This window comes from Cheilinus undulatus, linkage group 16 (genome assembly GCF_018320785.1).
Source record: "Cheilinus undulatus linkage group 16, ASM1832078v1, whole genome shotgun sequence".
Taxonomy (NCBI): domain Eukaryota; kingdom Metazoa; phylum Chordata; class Actinopteri; order Labriformes; family Labridae; genus Cheilinus; species Cheilinus undulatus.
Window position 1 is genome coordinate 26730505 of NC_054880.1, and position 22869 is coordinate 26753373.

The following is a 22869-nucleotide window of genomic DNA, read 5'->3' on the forward strand; positions in this document are numbered from 1 at the left end:
TAACTAAATGTGCCATCTTTTGACAAACTACTACTTTTACCCCAGTACACCAGCAGGGGACACCAAATCTATGCAGAGGCTGCTAAAATAGGTGTATTGATTAAAAGCCGGCTCTACTGGTGTTTCAGTGTTATTATGGGATTTTTCTATAAACTATCAATCATGAGTCCAAATTGAGTGCAGCAATCAGTTTATTCTGACTTCATCAACATACATCCAATATAAATTACAGTAGAATTGCAGTCTCTTTCCATCTGCAACAACAACAGCTTAACAACAGATCAAACAACTAATTAAGTAGAACACAGGATCCTGTTTGAACTGTTTGTGGATTACTTTATTAAATCACTTAAAGCTGTTGTGGAGGCCTCAGCACTGGCCACTGAAGTCACAACAGCAGCAGCATCTTGAGTGTCCAGAACAGTCCTATAACCAGAGAGACAAAGTTATTAACACATACCTAAAACACCCTAGACACAACTTTAGAGCCCTGTTAAAGAATGTATATTATGGATTTACTGATTTCCTGGGGATGTACATTAAGTATTAATAGTTTCCTAAATTATATTATTCAAATCAACACTTACAGAAAACCATCGTGGGAAAGGTTACAGTTCTAACATGTTTTAATTTTCAATTGGTTTAAAAAAAAAAAGAATTATCAAGAGAGAGAGCACCTTTTAAATGACCAGCAGATGTCGCCATTCCTCTCTGTCAGGGGTTATCATAATGGCAGTAGAGGACAGGGGTAATGATGGTAATAGTAATGATAAAGTTGACACTTTTCCATTTTAGATTAAACGCAAATTGCAACATTATCCATTTATAATTTAGCTCTAAAGAATAGTTTTAGCTCCCGGGTTATTGTATGTACAGATAGACACCAAAAAAACGCACATTATTTTCAGCTTGAAAGTTGAGTCTGAACGAGCACACCTAAAATCAAAACACTGCACCAAAGCTTTGACATTTTGAGCACTGCTGCACTTCATCACACAAATCTGACAAGTGCGTAGCCTTTACTTGGAGGCCACAGGTGAAGCTAATCGCAAGAGCAGGTGCATATAAGACACTTAAGATTTTTGCCCCTTTTTTATACCTAACAATTTCAATTTTTTTTTCCCTATTTAAGTGGTGAAAACTGGCTTTCATTATATGAAAATAAAAACCAATACTACAAATTGGTGAAATGCGAACGTTTGTGCATTTTTATTGAGGAAAAAACACTGCACCCCCCTTGTCTTTATGTACTTGTTTAGAGTGCGAATCTGCCTCTTCCAATGTGGCGGACATGCGAACGCATCGCACAAGCAGGCTAACCCAGCCAAAGTTAATACGTCATAAATACACAACAAATGTTGGAAACGGAAAGTGTTCATAACTAATGCTTTGTTGCTTATTGTGTTTTAACATGACGTAACGTTTTATCTTTAATGAAAATTAAACAAAGAACGTGCCAGCAGTTAACACGGTTACGCTTTGAACCAATACATCGTATCCTTCAGTGAGCATGTAAAACAATTTGGGCGGCTTTTACAAATGCCATATTTTTTTAGCTTTGAAAGTCAAATAAATAAACATCTCATACATTTCCAGTTAAATTGAAAAACCAAGCCTACTGTTTAGTAGAACCGCTGTAATGAAATTTAGGTTTATCGTTTTGAAATTGTTTGCTTTATTGTCGTAACTGCAAACTCAGGCGTTTATAGGGCAGCTAAATGAAGGACCCAAAACACGTATCAGCCAAAACAACCCTATTAGCACTAGCTATCAAACACTAAAGTCACAGGATTTTCATTTGTCCAATAAGTTCAGTTATGGCCGAATCACCAGCGGTCACAACATTATGTGAGAATTCAAATGAAGAATTTCTTGATGCATCCAAGTTGTTGATAACATACGCTGACAACATTTTAAGGTAATGTTTTGAACGTTTGGTCACAGCATGCTAGCGATTTGATGTTAAACATGTTAGTCAAGCCACGGTTGCGTAACAGTTCATCTTGAACGTTTGCATATGTTTTTTAATTAATTTGTTCGTAAGCGTTCGTCAGTCGAACTGTGGCTGTGTCCAGAAAAATGCTGTATTTGCTGATAAAGGTGTCTCTGCAAAACTCTGTTTCAGTGCGTTTATCTCCCCATGGAAGTGTCATTGGGTATACCTAACATTGGAAGATTTTTCATTTGAAAGTATAAATTATGGGTACCATTGCATTGCTAACATATGTTTGCATTCAGATAGTGTGAAGGTGATAGCTCACAAAATGGTATTGATGTTTTTTAGTTTAATTATTAAAATTTAGGGCTGGGCCATTAATCGCAAATTAGATTAAATCGCAATATGGCCTGCTGCAATATACTAATCGCAGAAGTTGCAATATTTCTTTAACTTGAAATGTGTCAAAATACTAGTTTGATAAATCTTTTTTTTTTTCAGAGATGTTATGCACATTATGCAAACATTCAAGTGTCATTTTTACCTCTGCCAAGGAGATTATGTGATCATTTTTTAGTTTGAAATTTTAAGGAAATGGCATAAGGAAGAACTGATTAGATTTTCACATCGCAATATTGGGGACAAAAATCGCAATTAGATTATCTTTGCAAATCGTTCAGCCCTAATAGAAATTACAGAGATTGTTACATTTTAAAATCATCGGTAATTTTGACGTTAATTTTTGGGTTTGCCAAAATATGATAAAAATAGAGTTTAAACTATAAGTCCTCCTGTTGATTACGTATCTGACATCCCGTTCCAACAGAAATCCCAATGAGGAAAAGTACAGATCCATTCGCATTGGTAATCCTACTTTCTCCACAAAGCTGCTTCCTATCAAAGGTGCCGTGGAGTGTCTCTTTGAGATGGGATTTGAGGAGGTAATTGCTATAAAAACTACTCTGTAGCTGTTATAATGAGTAAATTCCATTGTTTTTAATTTGGTTCCATGTGTTTTACTGTGAGTGAAAATCTTTCATGTCTTCCAGGCTGAGACCCACCTTGTGTTCCCCAAGTCTGCATCAGTGGATCAGTTGAAGCTCATCAGAGAATCGATTGCAGCAGAGAGAGAGCAGAGGCTTCGTGGAGGTCAGCCTGTCCATCTCTCTGCTCAGGCTGCTACGACCTCTCCACCAGCCCAGACACCAGGGAGCTCTGCTGGAGCCTCAAGCCAGCCGATCCCATCGCTTGCAGCACAGCCATCGTCCTTGGTAAGGATTTCCACCCCTTGTTTTAAATGGCCAAAAAAATGTGATTAGGGGTATCCTAAGTATTCAGCAGTCTCATCATGTATCAGGGTTACTTGGGTGCTTTGCAGTCAGCCTTGGGAAGACCAGGAAGACCATTTTGACAGCTTTTCTCCCTCTTTATGTGAAATTCATCCATGTAATGACAACAATGGTTTACTGTTTAGTAGGGATGCACTGGTGCATCACTTTAACATGGGTGTTGGGCATCATCATCCCTGTTGACAAACATCAGCAATCTGCAAACAACGTGGCATAAACAGATAATAGTAGCCACTGTTAATTTCTTGTTTACATTCTGTTTAATGCTGCAGTCTGCTATGTGGAACTGCTGAATCAAAGTAGACATTTTTTACTGGGCAAAGAAAACATCAGAATCTGTATTACCAAACTTATTATTTGAAACATCAGTAAAGTCATCACCCTAGTTTCCACAATCTGTATCTACTGTTTTGTTGATTTAAGTTTGGGGTGTTTTTTTTTTTTCAGTAGGCTCCTTAGGATGACAGAACCTGCACCTGATAGTAGGGAGTAATTGTAGTCCATCACATGTAAACAGTACCAAAAATTCAGGGTGGACTAATGTACTGGTTTAACATTGGTAGCAGCCGATGTTAGCCCTGTTGACAAACATCAGTCATCTGCAAATAGTGTGCCATAAACTAATACCCGCATCCTTTGCTTATACATAGTCATACTGTACATAGCCAACCAGTTTGCTCTGATCCACTCAACAGCCACAGAGTTATTCTTATCCACTCAACGGCCGCAGAGTAACTCTGATCCACTCAACGGCCGCAGAGTAACTCTGATCCACTCAACAGTCACAGGGTTGCTGTGATCCACTCAACAGTCACAGAGTTACTGTGATCCACTCAACAGTCACAGAGTTACTGTGATCCACTCAACAGTCACAGAGTTACTGTGATCCACTCAACAGTCACAGGGTTGCTGTGATCCACTCAACAGTCACAGAGTTACTCTGTTTACAGTTTTGCTGATAAGCTCACTGTGGTAATAGCCTCACCACATAATATTATCGTAAGTTATGTCCATAACTATGGATCTATGAGACTGAACCATGACTGTCACTACGGTCTAACCATGGATGAATGAAGCCATCCTTCTACCTATCTTCGAGACCATAATATCAACAAAGTCAAGTGACTGACCTTAGGTGGCTGGCCCGAGGGCATATATTGCATCTGGGGCAGACGCCTCTTCCTCTTGCCTGGAACGCCTCAGCCAGTTCAGAGCAACAAGAGATGGTGACATCATCGTACGGTCTCATAGATCCATAGTTATGGACATAACTTACAATCTATATCGACCTCACTCAGACCGTCACCACGGTCTAACCATGGATGAATAATGGCAACAACGTCGCGAGGAAATTATGATTCCACCTCGTCATTATGTTCAGCGGCTGACATGAGGACCGTGGAGCTTGTCGCTGCAGATGTCACCTTGACCCTGTAAACTCTGGCAAAAGTACATGGCGTGCACCATGATGCTGTCGCACATATGTCACCGAGGGCCACCCCCCTCAGAGCTGCCAATGAGGTGGCCATACTGCGTGTAGAGTGTGCCACAAGGCCCCCAGGGACCGGGGAGCCCCTGAAGAGAATAGGCCTGGGAAATAGTTCCAACCAGGTGCTGCTTAGAAAGTGGGTGTCCCAAGCGCCTACTACCATAACACACAAACGGCTGAGTATGTGCCTGTCTCAGCTGTTGAGTCTGCTCAACATATGCCCTCAATGCCCGTACTGGGCACAGTGTGTGGAGAGCTATTCCCCCTTGGCAGGCTGGTTCAGGATGAAAAGCCTCCAAATCAATAGCCTGGTTCACAGTCTGAGGACTCGCTACCTTGGGTAGGAAGAACGTATTTGGTCAGAGAGACACCCCGGCATTCTCAGGTTTCCACCTTAAACATTCATCACTCACAGAGAGTGCATGTAGTTCCCCCACCCTCTTAGCCGAGCACAGTGTTTCCTTGGCCAGTGTGGTGCTATCAACAGAACCCTGTAAGCCCCCTGACTGACCCTGGTCAGTACATGGGGAATCAAGGGTAGTGGAGGAAAAGTGTACCGTAACCCCTCCGGCCACTCATGACAGTGCATCCAGGCCCAAGGGCCTGCTTGGATAAGTCAGGGAGAACCACTTCTGACAATGAGTCGTCTCCTGTGACGCAAAGAGATCGACCTGCGGTGCACCAAAGTGAGCCCTCAACCCTGTTACTACTTGTGGGTGTAACCTCCATTCTCCTGGGAGTGGCCCTGACCTGGAGAGGAGATCCGCACCCAGGATCCCTGGTTTATGAACCGCCTTGAGGGAGGCCAGGCATGGGAAGGCCCAGAACAGCAGACTCTGAGCCACCTTGAGACACTGGCGAGACTTTGTACCCCCTTGATGATTTATATGATACACAGTTGCAGAGCTGTCTGTCCTCACAAGGATGTGCCTGCCACCTATGAAAGGTAACAGGGCTCTTAGGGCCAGATGAACAGCCCTGAGCTCCAGCACACTAATGTGTTCTTCCTCCCAAGGGGGTCTCCAAAGACACCTCACCATCCTGCCTTCCCACACTGCCTCCCAACCTGTGCAGGAAGCATCTGTTGACACAAGTGTCCACCTGGAAGGCAGGTTTCCCAGGGGGACTCTCCCTGTAAGTGTCTTGTAGCTCCGCCATGGACTCAGAACTCTGAAACACGCCTGTGTTACACGGAGTTTCACATGCCTGTCCCTGTGTGGGTATAGTTTGAAGGCATTCAGCCACCGTTGGAGAGGCCGGGCCCTGAGAAGACCTAGTGGAACAACCACCACTGCTGCTGAGATCAGCCCCAGCAGTCTCTGAAAATGGACCAGTTCTATGCGTCTGCCTACACGAAATGAACGAAGGGTCCCGAGGACCTCACAACCCCCCTCTGGGGGGTTAGAGATGCCTTCATTGTGATTGAATTCAGACACAAACCCAAAAAGACTGTTTCCTGTCGTGGCTCTAGGTTGCTCTTTTCCAAGTTTACCTTGAAGCCAAGTGACTGAATGTGGGTCAGGACCCTCTCTGTGTCCTGCATGACCTGTTCGAGAGAAGCGGCACAGATCAGCAAATCATCGAGATATGGCATGATCTTCAGCCCTGCCCCTTGAAGTGGTAGCAGGGCAGCCGCGACCACTCTTGTGAAGACTCTTGGTGACAGAGAGAGGCCAAACGGGAGGACTTTGAATTTGTAGGCTTGGCCTTGAAGAGCAAACCTGAGAAACTGCCGATGCTCCACAAAGATGCGGACGTGGAAATATGCGTCTTTGAGATCGGTAGTGGTTGACCAATCCCCTGGCTCCACTGAGTCCAGGATATGCCTTGTGTGTAGCATCTTAAAAGGTAAAACCTTCATGTAAACATTCAGGTGCCTGAGGTCTAGGATGGGGCAAAGCCCCCCATCCTTTTTGGGAACCAGGAAATATGTTGAATAAAAGCCAGTGTGCCATTTCTTCAGACTTACCCTTACAATAGTGTCCTTTTGAAGCAGTGTTGTGATCTCCTTGGCCAGAATGCTTGCCTGCATTGGGTCCTTTACTGTTGTCATACAGACCCTGGAAAAAGGTGGGGGCCACCGCCGAAACTGAAGTCTGTAACCTCTAGTGACTGTTGCTAGAACCCAAGGGTCTGAGACAGTATCCTCCCAGCTGTCCAGGCGCAGCTGGGCGTGAACCCTGGCGGCGGCCCCCCCAGTCCTATGCAGAGCCCCCCTGGACCCTGACCCTTTGGGGGGCCATCTCTGTTGGGGGGCCCCCTTTGATGTGAATCTGGGCTGAAAGGGCTGTTGCTGAGGCCTGCCTGCAGCCAAATCAAAGGTTAGAGTGCTAAACCCCTGGTGCCTGCCATGAGCGTGGTGCTCTTGAGGGCCCCACGCAGACTGAAAGGGGTGTCGCTGACCTGCTGGGCGCTGCCTTGGCGCCCCCTGGCATCTAAATGCACGCTGAACGTACTCTGTAGTTCGTACAGACTTTTCTGCTTTGTCCAGCACACTCTGTGAATCAGTGTGAAACACTCTCCCTGCTTCCACTGGCATATTGACCAGCTCCTTCCGAATGTTCTCTGGGAAGGTTGTCTGAGCCAGCCAGATCTGTCTGCAGGTCAGCATGGCCGACAACATAGCTGAACCAACATCCCTAGTAAGTTGGGAGTGAGTGGGGAGGGCAGCATCAATTAAATTCATTGTATCCTGATCATTAGTGTTTGCTGTCCTTCTAATAGCCGCAAACAAAATAGCAAGAGCATTTCCAGCTCGGGCTGCACGAGCAGCAGCATTGTTGGCCTTACAAACCAAACGATCTGTCTTATCACACTCCCTCCAAGGGCAGTGAGGGTCAGCTGTCACCCTGTCTGGGCCAAGAGAAGTCAGAGAGGCCATCTCCTTCTCCACTGGTGGCATATCACCCAGTCCAGTCCCAGCTGGATACCGAGCTTTAGCTAGCTTCCTGCAACCTGCATTAAACTGGGGTGCACTGCTAAGCACATTCCAAGCCCGCTTCAACATCTGACAATAGTCCCCCGCTGCCGGGATAGCCACTGAGGGTCTGGCTTGCGAAATTCCTGTCCAGACGCTCTCTGCTGGACTTGGGGCTTCCACTGGGGTTGTCAACCCCACAATCTTAGCAGCACTAAGAACCCTTGAGACCACATCAGAGGGACTAGATTCTTCAATAACGTCATCTACGGACACAGACCTCTCCTGATGAGATGAGTTACCCTGCATGTCCTCAATAAGGTCTGGATGTCCCTCTTCCTCCACAAGGGAACCTTGGACATAGAGGGATATGGAATCTGGATGGACCACAGATGGTTCCTGATATGCAGGCAGGTGTGCAAGGGAAACCCCCTCAGAATGACCTGCTTCAGCTGGGGCTGCATTCTGAGAGCTGGCCTCAATCCTGGCCACTCTATCTGTCAGGCCCGGACGGTAGCCAATATTTGCAGCTGTGTGTCCTGCGTATCTTTAGGGGGATGGGCAGGGCTAAGCGGTGGAGGAGTTGTACTCACATGAGATCGCTTCTTATTATGCTCATGGGAATGCCCGCCCTGATGTTTGCGTGAACGGCCGTCAGGTTTACAACCTTTTTTCCTACTATGCATAGGGGAGAAAGGAGCTACAGCTTTGGGGGAATGCCCCCCTAGCCTGGCCCTCCGAGCCCTCTCCTCCAGGGGTAAGTCAATTGCTGCCAGGCAAGGGTTTTCAACATCATCTAGGAGATGAGCTTTGCCCAAAGAAGAGGGACACTCACGATGGCCATCATGTGGGTCCATGGTGACCCCACATGTACGGCAGGCCTGGGGAGCCATACTATAGAAGGGCAGAAGGCAAAACTTTGTCTGACTGCCGTGAAGAAAGGCCCCAGGCACCGCGAACAGTGCACTAGGGGCACGCAAAGATATATAGACAAAAACACCCACTCTTAGCACGCAGACGTACGAGAGGGAAAATCAATTCCAGCTTCCACGCACAGAAGCAAAGGAAAATAAACAATACAATTAAACTATCAAATCAACTTATGTCAGTCAGGAATAACCGTTACCTGTTTAATTCACTCAACAGTAACTTAAATCACATCCCTTGATACGTAAACACAAGGGGAAATAACTTAAATCTTTTTCATTCTCTTACAATAACCCAACATAAACATCACTCCTGTAAGTGAACGTACGAGTGGCAACAATACAAGGAAAAACACGTCTCTAAACAATTATCTTCAAGACAGAAATACCACACAGTGTACGCGAACGCACAAATGGAAAAGAAAAAACAACCCAACTGGGGTACTCACCCAAACGCCGACAGGCTATGGGAAAATGTCAACAGGTGTGTGTGATTTCCGAACCTGCATGCAACAAACAGAGGAGAACGTGAATAACACTGCTGTGGAGCTAACTTAAAACTCCACCCGCAATGAATTAAGCACAATAAACAAACAATTCACAATCCTCAGTGACACCAGGCACCTGCACAATAATGTGACGGATTACTGGTCTGAAAGAATCAACTTATTGGTCTCAGATGAGGCGAGAAGGGCAAAGAGGAAGAGGCGTCTTCCCCGGATGCAATATATGCCCTCAGGCCAGCCTCCTAAGGTCAGTCACGTGACTTTGTTGATATTATGGTCTCGAAGAAGGACGGCTTCATTCATCCATGGTTAGACCGTGGTGACGGTCTGAGTGAGGTCGAAATAGATGCACATTTGCACTGATTAATCTTTTAACTGTAACTGAAACAAACTTCTAAACAAACTTGGCCAATAGAGCTGATTTTGATTCACTGCTGTCATCTGATAAATGTAACTGCTGAATCAAAAACAACTTGTTTTACAGGGAAGAAGGAGTCACAGATTGGAAAAACTCAAATCTGTTTTTATAGTCAAACACAAAGCAAAGTGTTGGCATGATAAAAGTGTTACAACTGAAGAAATGATGAGGAAAACATCAGTATTGGCACCAGCAGCCAGCTAAGTTGTTTTTATAAACACCTTGTATTGGTTTCAGCCCTAATTTTCACGATTGGTACATCTGTACAAAACCTGAATGTGATGCAGCAGAATGGCAGCTTCCAGTAGCAGTTAATGCTTCCTTATGTAGCAGTCTTAGAAATAAAAACCTTTGTTTCTGAACAATCATAAACATGTCATATCTGTCCAAAAGGCTCAGCTGCCTTGAAAGTGCCTGAACCATTAGAGTTAAACAAAAGAAAAACAAGGGTTTATCTAGCTTTGAAAAGATATAGAAGTCAGTGTTCTATATTAAATTAGACATTTCAGTGAAAAAAAAATCGACATATTTTACTTTATGGGTCCAAAACTAACAAATTATCGCCATTATTAAATAATATGAGCCTAATGCTGCTGTCCTTGTAAGGGCAGCATAGTTGAGCTTCTGTTGTATTGCTCTAGCTGGATACTTCACACCAGAGCATCTTCCTGCTTTTACAGTGATGTAAAATATACCCACCACTTCTCCTTTGGATGTAACATTTTACTTTAAAAAACTCACAGACAACTCAGTGGACAAATCAAAAGTAATCTGTGCCTTCTGATATCAAACATTTCTTTTTCTTTTTAATTTTTTTTTTTTTTTTTACTTTTCCCTGAAGCTATTTCATTTAATTTTCTATCTTGAGAAAGTTCCTTTTTCTCTGTGGTTAAACTAATGTTGTTTCTTTTGATCTGAGGTTGCCCCTCAGCACTCTGCAGAAGGTAGTTACTTACCTTCAAAGTTTCTTTTAGTGGTGCTTAACAGGCTCACGACATGAAGTTTTTCTGTTTGGTCTTTTCCTCCAGTGAGCTCTTCTCTTGCGGACAGAGTCACACTGACATCCAAAAAAGGGAACCTCTCCATTTCCGTGTACTGTGATTTGTGTTGTTTCAATGGCTCCTCCTCACGTCTCTCTTAGTCCAACTTCCTGCACTTTCTCTTTAGCGTTTGAGCTGACAGCAACAATTCTGTTATATATGTGAATATCACGTCTTCTGTCTGCCACCAGTCATCTACCACAAAAAATTTTGCATTTGCCAGAACTTCAGACATTTAGCTTATTTTTACTTCTGTTACTGTTGTTTGATTGATATGTAATGAAAAGCAACTGGGGTGACTTCTTTTAATATGGCAGTAATAAAATGAAATTCACTCTTTGCAAATATTTGAATATTTTGAGGAGGGGGTCTTTATGCAATTTTTCTTTTTACTGAGCTAACTTTTATAATTTTCTCATTCTATATTAGATCACTTAATCATGTCCCAACTGCTCTGCCTTGGAATAGTATCAGAGGTGTTAACTTATCCCTGACTATCGTCTTTGTTGTGTTCAGTATGTCTTAAAGGGGCATTTTTATATTGGTGTTATGATTATGAATTTTAAAACCCTAAAATTGATTTCAGATGCTTTCATTCATGGCTTCTACTACAACTACTTTTCCTCATTCCTGGCTTTTTTGTAACTCTAATGACATTTTTGTCCTTCAGGAGAGCAGTATGAGCTTCTTTGTGACTCTGCAGTCAAACTTCCAGCATGTGATGCTTTATGAAAATGTTGAACTGCAGCAGAAAGCGCGCAGCTGCATCCCTCATCAGCAGATATCCTCCACTGCTGAACACAGGCTGAAGGAAGCGAAAGAAGCTGATCCAGGTAGAACCAGTCATTTATCTGGCTTCTTTGTAAGGGGCATTCATATGAATTAATTAATTACAGAGCTACCTTTCTGTGTTCTTGTTTCTAGATTGTAAACTTGGCATGGAGGACATTTTGGTGCTGGAGTTGCTCAGCTGGTTCAAAAACAACTTTTTCTCCTGGGTGGACTCTCTGCCATGCAGCCGCTGTGGAGGCCCCACCCAGAACTCCGGCATGCTCAGTGCAACCCCAGATGACATCCGATGGGGTGCCCAGCGGGTGGAGAACCACCACTGTGAGAGCTGCCGACTCTCCACCAGATTCCCCAGGTCTGAGTTTGTGACATTTAAGCTGCAGTGAAGATGTTCAGGACTGTTATTAGGAGCCAAAATGTATAAAAATACAGTTAAATCGGCAACTTTATTTCAGAGTAGGGTTGTGGTATTGTAAAACCTTTACAATAACATTAATCCATTCATTTTCTTCCACTTGTGCAAGGTGGGGTCACGGTGTAAGCAGACTAAGCAAGTCATCCTAGACTTCCCTCTATCTAGCTATGTTTTTCAGCTCCTTCTGGGGGATTCTGAGTTTATTCTAAGTCACATGGGACACATATTCCAGTTTTACCCCTGCATCTGTTATACCTTTATCCGTCCTCAAACTGTGACTCTGGTCATCTCACGTGTATATATCATATCAAACTTTATTTATATAGCACATTTCATACACAGGATAACACAATGTGCTTCACAGTCAAAGACAAGTGATCACAACAGTCATCGTATTGCAAATTGAGAGCACAATATACAACTTCTGAGCAGAAGTAAAAAAAACTAAATTTATAGAGAGATGGCACAGCAGATCTATTCCATGAATTTTGCCAAGCCTCTAACTTAAGAAGTTACTGCTTTTTCCTTTCTTTATCTCATATTCCACTGGCTTTTTTACAGGGACTTCTGAAAAACTAGCAATATTGAAACAGCTGTTTAACAGCCGATTTTTTAATATGTTAATGAACATGCAAGTGTAGCACGCTGCTATTAAAGACAAAAATAGCAGATTATGGCTACTGTTTAGCGAATCATTTATTTTTCAAAGCACTTTAAGTTTGATTATAAAAAAAATCACTTCTTTTTTATAATCTTGATGGGTCTTACTGATTTGTAGTTATAGTGGACTTTTAATAAGAGAGTGAAGGAGAGGCGGTGTTTTCAAGAACAGTCCAGTTGTCCCTCTGGATCTAGCTTTGGATCATAGTGGGATGTATTCATTAGTATTCATATTGCGTGTTTTTTTATAATGTTCATTTCAGGTACAACAATCCTGAGAAGCTGCTTGAAACTAGGAGGGGGCGCTGTGGAGAATGGGCTAACTGTTTCACACTGTGCTGCAGAGCCATGGGCCTCGAGGCCAGATATGTTTGGGACAGCACAGGTGTGTACATTAACAAGAGATATGACTCTTTATATGCTAATATGATTCTCTATCCTGCAGAGAAAATATCATAGAGCTGCATTTTTATAGTTTTATAATAATTTAACACCTTGCATTTTTCAAGGAAACATAACAGAATTCTGTGTGAATGCACTGTACATTTTCTGGGTAGATTACCCTGTAACTTTCATGGTTGAATTGTGAAAAGGCTGTATAGGGGGCTAGCAGGGAAATTTCAGGGTGAAAAATTGTTTTGAGAAGCCATTTTCACACATACAACCAAAAAAATTCCTGACTTCCTTGTTCACACTCATCCCTGACAGCAGGAATTTGTCCTGCAATGTGCCTGTCAGGGGGAGGAGGGGACAAATCCAAGGGGGCTTGCAGGGGAGCGGAACGAAAACCTCTGCTGCTGGCATTCACACATGCAGTTCACACATGTAAATTTAGGACATTTTCAGGAGTTGTGTGCAATTGTGAATAGGGCTTCTGTTTGTTGTTTCAGACCACGTGTGGACAGAGATTTACTCACCCTCTCAGCGCCGCTGGCTTCACTGTGACCCCTGTGAGAATGCCTGTGATAAACCTCTGCTGTATGAGGTCGGCTGGGGGAAGAAACTTGCCTACATTCTGGCTTTCTCTAAGGACCAGGTCCGACAATTAGATACTGCATATTATTACTGTGACAAGTACTTTTATCATTGCCTGTTAAAACCTATAGTAGTCTCAGGAGTTTGCCTGCCATGTTTTGTAATTAAAAACAGGAAATCATGTGTTTTCATTGTTGTATTTGTGTGTGTATTTTAGGTTGTTGATGTGACCTGGAGGTATTCCTGCAAACATCCAGAGGTGTTGACAAGGAGGACCAGGGTTCAGGAGGCCTGGCTGCTACACACCATTAATGGACTGAATGCCTCTGTAAGTCTTGTAAAACCTGCATGTACCATACCTAAACGACTGAAGTTTAAAGGTCACATATTTTACTTTTTTAAGACAAGTTTATATTGTTCTCAGAGGTCCCCAAAACCCGCCTGTGAATTTTGTTGCTGAAAAAACACTCCATTATTGGATTTTTTCATGTCTAAAACCCCTGTTTCAGCCCTTCTCAGAACGAGCCGTTTCTGTGTCTGTAGCTTTAAATGTCAATGAGCTATCTGACTCCACCCCTGACCACACCCCTCTAATGAAATGGATGTGACACTCCTTATGTTACAGTGTTACAGACACTTTTATCCAAAGTTTAGGACCTGACTGGGATTTAAACCATCAGTCTCCTAGATCAAAGTCAGCAGGGTAACTCACTCAGCATCTCAGCTGGCAGCTGAGTTGAAGATCAGCAGAGGAGGGTGGAATTTTCTTCCAAGCAGGGAGGGCCAATCAATTCTGGGGGTGGGTGCTTACTCGCCATATGACATCATGAGGGTAAAATATGAGAACGGCTTGTTGTAGCAGACATTTTCTGAAAGGTGGAGAAAGAGAGGGTGGAAGGGAATGGATTTTTCTGGTATTTGAGGGGAATAGTGGACAGGCCAGGAGCACATATTTTTGTTAGAAAAGCCTGAAAAAGTGTTTTTTGCATAATATGTCTCCTTTAACAACTTTTTTCTGCCTTGATACTGCAGAGACAGCAGTTCCTGGGTCCAGACAGGAAGAAAGTCCTGACAGAGAGGCTTCTAGTCGAGCTCGTTGAGTTTATTTCCCCAAAGAAACCAAAATCAGGAGAGCTGGGGGGTCGTAACTCTGGATCTCTGGCCTGGAGGTTAGCACGAGGGGAGACCAGAGGTCCTGATACAGCAACCTCTGCACAGGTATAGTATATTGCATCATTAAAGAGCCTATGCAACAGTGTTATTCATCAAAGGATGAGCATTTTGACAGGTATCTCTCACTTTAGGCCCTCCACAGGTGGAGGTTGGTGCTCTTAGAGGACCAGAAACATTTAAAAGATTCAGGGGACTCTTTAATTCAGGCAGATCTGAGGATGAAACTGGAGCACACAAGTCACTTTTTGCATTTTAATAAGGTTCAGAGGACCTTTAACACACTGCTGGTTTTGACTCTGACAAAGATGCTGTACACACACAAATGTTAGTTCTTTGTACCTTATTAAATTGCAAACAGTTGCTTGGGTTATGTGCCCCATTTTCTTCCATGGTTCTGCCTGTGTATGGGAAACTTCAGCTCATTATAACATGTCTAATGACACTTTCAGCATATGACTTTACAGCATGAGTGCAGTTCTGCTTGAAGTTTCTTTCTGTTTAAGGCAATTTTCCTTGCAGCAGCCCCTTTGCTTAGATTCAGCACAGGTTTTTGCTAATGATGGATGCCTATAGGCAAAGTGACATGCTCTAGAACTGAACTGAGTGCTCTAACAGTAGGCACAGAGTTTTCTTTGACTCCTGTGAGTGCTCCGTACTACGCTCAATTACTATACATTTCCTTAGCCCTTGTATGGATGGAAGACTTAAGCTTTGGCACTGTATGGTTGCTCATGCACAAGCACAGCCAAGCAGCATGGACCTGACATATAATTGAGTCAGGTGAATTTTATCTGAATGGCACATTTGATATGACAAGCAAAGACTCGGTGTGCTTGAAAATAAAAGGAAATAACATTCATGAGAAAAAAACTTGTGTTATTAAAAAATAAGATAAGAAAACATAGAAGTAGTGAGCTAAATAGAAATACTTGAATAAGAATGAATATTTGTAAATGAGAGTGCAATATGTACTCAAATCATTGAAGGATTAGCCAAAAGGTATGTTTGATATGTACTGTTTTGTATAAAAGCCAAATCCAGTCATGTTTTAGGTGACATGTACAAGAAGTAATGGTACTTGGGCCTTGAGTGCAGGCCAGCAGGTGACTTGGCATGGTATGGGGCAACTGGGCCTAGTCTCTGCACTCTACATTTTCCATATTAGGGGTGAGGTGTCCTGATTCTTCTTGAAATGGAAGGTTAGGATAAAACACTAGGTCTATATGGATCTTCAAGCTTAGATTTTCCAGAGGTACACTCCGAAGCAAGTATTATGGGAACCACAGTGCCTTGCAAATTATCTTTATTTAATACTGTTTCAGTGCATTTTGGTCCTTGATTTCAAACAAGCATTTGAAAAACCCTTGTAGTAGAAGTGTTAGATATTGTCATTGCATTTGTTTACATAAATGCTACCAACAACTGCTGATGACATATCTAAGTTAAGTAAGGTCAAGTTAAGACATACTTTATTAATCCCCGAAGGGAAATTTACAGTTTACACTCTATTGTTATACGTGCTACACACACATAGGCTGAAATATATGCAAACAAACATGCACTAACAGGATCCACATGGACATGCACCAATGGAGAGATGTCAGAGTGATGGCCTTGCTGCCCTCGTTGGAGCGCTGTCGTGAGCTGTTTGGGGTTCAGTGCCTTGCTCAAGGGCACTTGGGCAGTGCTCAGGGATTAACCTGGCACCTCTCCAGCTACCAGGCCAAAGTCCAGATATGGTCTGACCTGAACCGGCGACCCTCCGATTTTTCCGATTCCGATTCTCCAATCTCAGACATGAGTGTAGTCCTATTTTGTGAGGGAGGATTTCACCATCCCACCTTTTAACTCTGTTTCCAGGGTAGGAGTAAAAGTTAGAAATGGAACTGAACCTATTTTACATCACTGTACACTAACTGTGTGTTTCTGTTTGTTGCTTTCAGGCTGCAGGTTTTGTGTTTACTCCCACTGAGAAAGAACAGAGCAGCCGGTTGCTGCATGTGCGCTACAGTGCCTCCAAAGACCAGTACTGTAGACTGTCCAACAACAGTGAGCTCATTCAGAGCTGGGATCAGTGTGTCTGGAGGAAGGAATCTGTGTTCAGAAAACTGGAGAACGACTGGCAGATGGTATGGTTTGTTTTTGGTTCATTAACTTGTCCATAATTTTTTTCTGTCTGAAAAGGGTTTTTCAGTATTTAATTGCTTAGTAAACATAGTTTTACATCCTGGGTTCCAAAACAAGGAGATCTTTAAAATGAAGTAATTAATATAAGTCAGTGTATTGCATTGATTCCCAAACTTGGGTCCTCGTACCCCAGGGGTACACAAAGTGACGTAGGGGGTATGCGTAACAATAAAAATAAAAACACAATTTGAAAACAGCCTGATTACATTTTGAAACTGGCGTATGAATAGACATAGGCCTACAGTCTGAGGTGCCTGCGCACGTTGCCAAAAATTTATAGTAACATATGTTCAGTCAGACACCCTTCTTATTTAAGCTGTGGTGAGTTTGTACTTAACAGTTTCAAGTTCATAACTGAATACGTTCTAGAAATGTAAATTTCTTTTTTCAGAAGTGAACTGGTGTTGCTTACTGAAAATGCTGGTAAATAAATTTATTTTGTGAGAAATAATTCACTTTAAGAGATTTTATTTGAATGTTATGCATGCTTAATGTGGGAGGTGGGGGTGGCGGCAGGCTTACAGACACATTTCTTTTTCTAGCTGCTCTAAGTGCGTGAGAGTAGGGGGTACATGGCTGGAGGTCAAATGTCTGAAGGGGTACGGGCTGTGAAATGTTTGGGAACCTCCGGTGTACTGCATAATGTTGATCTTAATATGCATCTTTGATTAAGTCAGGCTTTAATGTTCCTTGGAAAGCATTCATGGTGTTATAAAGTACATTGCGCATGCCAAAATTAATTAGGTTTTGTTTAGACATCTGCAAAGTCGCCTACAGTTTATATTCTCTTTTAATATTAATCTCTAAATGTACTTTGCGACTCTGCATCCTCTGTCCTAGTGATATTAATGTCTCCAAATGTATTGATACGTTATCAATACATTATTATTACACAGTATCTTAGATATTAAAAGCATTAGTTAATCTATGTCCATTCTAACTATGACACTAGTTCTCCTTCAATAATAAAGGTGCCATGGAAGTTTAATCCTCTGGTTGTGTTTTGCTAGATCTGGGACTTTATAAGAATGAACAAATTATCTAGTACAATTTAAAACATGGTTTAAATTTTTTAAATTATATTTATGGTTTTCATTTACGGTAAATGAATATCTCACAGCCACCTGCAGTACCTCCAGGGCCCACTAGGGGGCTGCTGCCCACACTTTTGGAAGCACTGATCTAATAAAATGCTTCCTGTAGTTTAGGTTCAGTTTCAAAGCTCATCCAGTGCAAGCCAACCTGTGTTTATTTTGAAAAATTTAAATGTGAACTAAGAAGAATCTAACTGAAAGCGTGATATAAGGCAGAATTGGACTTACGAAGACCTGTTAAGTAATGACAAAGCTTGATAATGGTCTGTTTTTTTACATCCTGAAGACTCATTAGCAGCAATAAGCATCATTGTACTTCTTTCCTTAGGCCTACATAGCTCGAACAGAAGGTTCCTCAGAGGGAAAAATCAGCTGGAAGTTTGACTCTACTCCAGTGGGAATGAAGATAAAGTCCATCTCAGTCATGGCAAGCAGCCAGACATTTCACTCTGGTAAAGTCTGCTGGCACTTAAAGGCAGGCTTGGTGACGACAGAGTTCACTGGAGGTAGGGTTATGTGACAAATATCAGATAAAGTACCCCACGTGTGTTTGTAGGACATGGCCTAATTATTTCTTACCATTTCCTTCTCTGTTTTTGACTCTTCAGATGGGAAGATGCAGTCGTTCCAGAGTCTCTCTGGCTCCTCAGAGTTTGTTATCGTGGCTGAACTCAGCGGTGGAGATGGGGATGCATCATGGCAGCATGCTCAGATCTTCAGACAGAGCCTGAAGGAGATGGAGGAGGCTTCATTTGAAATCCTTGTCCACTTAGAAGATGCTTAACACATGTTTTACTTGGTAGAATACGGACCCACTTATTATTTTGTCTTTTGTAGAAGATCTTGGGGTTTGGATGATGATTTTGTTTGGTGACAAATCAGTGCAATATTTAAACCAGTGTGAGTTAAGGGGATTTTTAAGGTAATATTGGATCTACCCTTATAGAACACAAAACTTGTGGAGGCATTGGTGGGCACAATTTTTAAGGGGGTCTGGTAGGTTTTAAAACACTTCACTGTCAGTTTCTGGTCTCAGAATACAATCTTATACTTGAAAGCAGACATCCATGCCTGTAGAGCACTGATCATCAACTGGCGGCTCGGGGGCCATATCAGGTCCCTCAAAGCTTCCTGTCCGGCCCCTGAAAGATCATCAAATTTAAAAAAGGAGGAAAAGAAAATTCTCAGGTTTTAGTAGTATGCTTTGGCTTTAAATGTCAGCTGCTGTTAAATATTGAAATAGTGTGAGAATGACTTAACATTTGATCTGTTTTACTGAAATTTACTGTCATAATTAGTAGATATTTTAAAATAGGGTTAAGGTTGGCAGAAGTACTGCAAAAATGACCAGATAAAGTGGTGAAAAGAGGTTAAAATGTGGGAAAAATTGGTTAAAGAGGAAAAGGGGCAAAGAGCATCATATATTGGTTACTAATGACAAAAATGGTTCAAAAAAATAAAGAAATGGGTTAAAGAATGGCAAAAAATGGTAAAGGAAGCTAAAAAAGGGCAAGAAGTATCAAAAATGGGTTAAAGTGGTAAAAATACAGCAAAAATAGCCTGGAAAATTAGTGAAAAGGTGTTCAAGATTGGCACACAAAGGTAATTATAGGCAGGAAAGTTGCAAAAATGGAGGAAAAGTGTCAAAAATTGGTTAAAAGTTGCAACTATTGTTGAAGAAATGTAATGAAAAGGTGTTAAAAACTAACAAAAATAGAAGTAAAGTGGCAAAAATGGATAATAGTGGCACAAAGGGGATAAAACATGCAGGAAAAGTGGTTTAAAAGGGGTTAAGAAATGGCAAAAATTGGGTTAAAGATGCAAAAAGGGGTTAAAATGAGTAAATACTAGTACTAAATCACAATTATGGAGTGCCCATTCCCTAGGATTTTCAGGGGCCCAGCCAGTTCTGTTGTCAGCCCTGTCTCTTTGTGGCCTGCTGCATTATAGATAATAGGGATAGATCTCACTGGTAATGTCTAAAAATGTCCTGCATTTTGAAAAAAAATACAAGTACTACTACAATAGTATGTCAGCCAAACCAGAATGTTTATTTAAGTTTTGTGTATTTGAAAGTCCGGCCCCCAGAGTTTCTATCGAGACTAAATCTGGCCCTTGTGCAAATGTACTTGATGACCCCTGCTGTAGAGGGTTGTAACAATATGTTATCATGAATCATTATGGTATGGTATGAACCATGAGGTATGAACTCAACCAAACTGTGACTTCTGTATACCGTTACACCCCTAAACTGCAGTGATTCTGTCTGTGAAGCTCTCACATGCTTAAAATAACAATTAGAGCTTGTCATGTGAAAATATAGATGATTTCTTTTAGACCAGTGGTTCTCAACTAGTCCATCTACAGAAGCCCTGATAGAACGTGTATGCATTTTATTTTACTTCATTTTCATGTAGTAATGAGTATTTTGGTTGATCTCTTCTTGAGAGTATCACTTGCTACAGAGGAAACCCACCTTTGTTTACACACACGATGCAGTTAATATTACACGTGACTGTTACCATGCCCAAACTTGATTGCTCCCTGTGGTTTACAGATCCAGTAAGAAGAAATAAGGAGCAACGATGGCAACACAAGTGTATTGTCCATGTGGACAATGGAGTCTGTCCTGCTACCTGGTTTTCCCACATTTTTAGAGGCTTATAATGACATTCATCTTACATCCACATCTACGGTGCAGCTCAAAAGCTGAAATGGGCCCATGCTGGTGGTTTCTGAAGAAAAGGGAGACGTTTAGACTTTTCAACTCTGCTTGCAGACGAGTACCCTGGGCTTGACCCTGCTTGATCCCACATGAATCATGCCTGAGATTACCTCTTTAAGCATACCCAAGTCTGGTGGTGTCTTGTGTTCACAGTTAAATGAACCGGACTTTGGGATCAGATCAGGGCACAGGTAAACCACTCTTTACTTATTTTATCCCAGTGAGATGGAGTAAGATAAAACGTTTAGAATAATGTCCACTCAAGGCTTCTGTACATTCCACCTACACAATTTTGACCAACTTTGAAAAAGCTCTGCAACAGACCTTAGTCTTCCCTTAAGAACCACTGCACAAGACAAACACTAAAGCCTACTATATATTCAGTTGATATAAAAATAGGACTGAAGTAACAAGTACCATAAATCCCTTTTAACCCTTGACGATACACAAATGAAGACGTGATGATTTTGTCCCTCCAACAGGAAACTGATTTTTGTCACTCAGTTGTCTTGTGTGTGGTTTGACCAAGAGCAAACAGCCTAAGTTATGACACATGCAGTCGGTAGCACACCAATATAAAATTACCCATAAAGCCATAGTTTTTGTAAAAATTGTTTTCACTGTTTGTGTCTCTTATTTGTGATGTATAGAGACTTGTTTTCCACACAGCACATCAGGGTTGATGTCCCTATTAGCTGGGTTGCTGCTGTTCTCCTGTCTGTAATAAAACTAATTATTGGTGATTTTGATATAATTGATAAAACCATTATTGGTGTGTGTGATTAAGAAAACACATTAGTGGGCTATGAAGATGTATTTTAGTTTGCTGGTTTATTCTGGCATAGAACCAAGCCTTTAACAATATTAAAACTAATAAATTTATAAAACAAGTATGATGATACTAAAATTTGACATGTTTCAAAAGAAACTGTATCAAGCATCTTTAAATCCAGTATTAAAGGAAAATAAATGACTAGAAAGGGTGCTTTAAGTGAAAGGTTGTGATTGTAATGTCATAAAAATATAAACATCTAAATGTAATAATTTTAAGTGAAAAAATATGACAAAGTAAAAGAAGGACCACATAAACTTTATAAGTAAAGGGATATTTAACATCAGTGGTCGTGTCTGTAAAGGTGTTTAACTTTTGTGATTTTTCTCCTTTTAGTAGTTTCATTCAAACCAATGTTTGCAATAATTTCAAGATTCTCCTCTTGTGAACGGACTTAGGTGAGACAACATACATATAACGATCACTGAGGGGCTTTAAGTGCAAAGGTAAAGATATGCACCAAATGTGAGGCAGACAATAGATAATTTAAATAACAAAGATGAGTGATGAATGAATATTTAGAATCTAAATAAGGTGCATGAAGAGCATAAAACAGCATCAAAAGTTAGTTACATTTCCCAATAAATTCCCTAAGAGTGTGCCTGTCCCTCCTGCTGTGGTTCAAGTCTCTTGCCCCACCTATACATCCATCTAACCATTTTCTTCTGTTATCTGGGACAGGTTTCCATGGCTGCAGGCTTAGCAAGTTGACCTAGACATTCCTCACTGCAGCAATGTTTTCCAACTCCTCCTTGGGGATCCTGAGACATTGGTGGCTAGACAAGATCCCTCCCGTGAGTCCTGGGTCTAACCTGGGGTCTCCCAGTTCGACATGCCCAGAAGACCTCCAAGGGGAGGGCCCAGGAGGAATCCTGATAGATGTTCAGACCACCACAGGTCTACCAAAACTATGGCTAATAATCTAAGTCTGCCTTTTTTCCAAAAATAGGTCTTCCATTTTTAAAAAAAAATCTCTGAAAAAAGTAAGTTTAGTTTTTATCAAAGAGGCCAAAATAACAGTTCTAGACTGCAGGATGTCGTATTTCTTTATTGTATATAAGGTATGTTAGTATTTTTCATCAGTGTATTTTAAATCAGTGTAAGTATTTGTATTGCATTAATATAAGTATTTCACATTGATATTAATTTTGCAATTTGGTTTATGAGTTCAAAGAAAATGGGTGCAGTGACTAAAAGTAAAGACTAAAATGTAATAACTTATTGTTTTACTAGTACTGAACAATTTTTTGAGTTTTTGTCAACTAAAACTAGACTAAACCTTTCTAGAGTAAAAACAACTAAAATGTGACTAATACTGGGCAGTTATTTCTAATCTATATACAAAATTTAAAATAGTCGCCAAAATTATCATTGCAATGGAGCAGTGGCTCTACTCTGGGCTCCCTCTGGATTCCTCTGAACCCGGCCTTTCTCTAAA

At 41.6% G+C, this 22869-nt stretch overlaps 1 protein-coding gene and 1 long non-coding RNA gene across 3 annotated transcripts; one reads left to right on the forward strand and one right to left on the reverse strand.

The window, feature by feature from the left end:
• Window positions 1–206: 206 nt before the first annotated feature.
• LOC121524090 lies at window positions 207–10670 on the reverse strand. The gene is made up of 4 exons (XR_005993091.1): window positions 10498–10670; window positions 9067–9120; window positions 2998–3223; window positions 207–426 (listed from the first exon to the last, which is right to left on the reverse strand). It is a non-coding gene; the product is annotated as an uncharacterized LOC121524090 (long non-coding RNA).
• On the forward strand, window positions 1734–21668 carry ngly1 (N-glycanase 1). 2 transcript variants are annotated; one of them, XM_041809279.1, is made up of 13 exons: window positions 1734–1918; window positions 2763–2877; window positions 2986–3207; window positions 11252–11414; window positions 11506–11725; window positions 12709–12830; window positions 13336–13481; window positions 13638–13748; window positions 14453–14638; window positions 16537–16722; window positions 18203–18380; window positions 18483–18673; window positions 20432–21668. In XM_041809279.1, exons 1-12 carry the CDS (start codon window positions 1818–1820, stop codon window positions 18656–18658), a joined length of 1926 nt encoding a protein of 641 aa, XP_041665213.1. In that variant the 5' UTR covers window positions 1734–1817; the 3' UTR covers window positions 18659–18673; window positions 20432–21668. The 2 variants fall into 2 exon arrangements, with proteins under 2 accessions (XP_041665213.1, XP_041665212.1); XM_041809278.1 differs by lacking the exon at window positions 20432–21668 and having other exon boundaries at window positions 18483–19195.
• Window positions 21669–22869: the final 1201 nt, after the last annotated feature.

What these genes read in the sequence shown, in the direction of transcription:
- ngly1 (XM_041809279.1), top strand. Translation starts at nt 1,818, where the DNA reads ATGGCCGAATCACCAGCGGTCACAACATTATGTGAGAATTCAAATGAA. An exon ending in TTGAGATGGGATTTGAGGAG is followed by an intron (nt 2,878 to 2,985) that starts GTAATTGCTATA and finishes CATGTCTTCCAG; the next exon opens with GCTGAGACCCACCTTGTGTT. An exon ending in CTCTCCACCAGATTCCCCAG is followed by an intron (nt 11,726 to 12,708) that starts GTCTGAGTTTGT and finishes TGTTCATTTCAG; the next exon opens with GTACAACAATCCTGAGAAGC.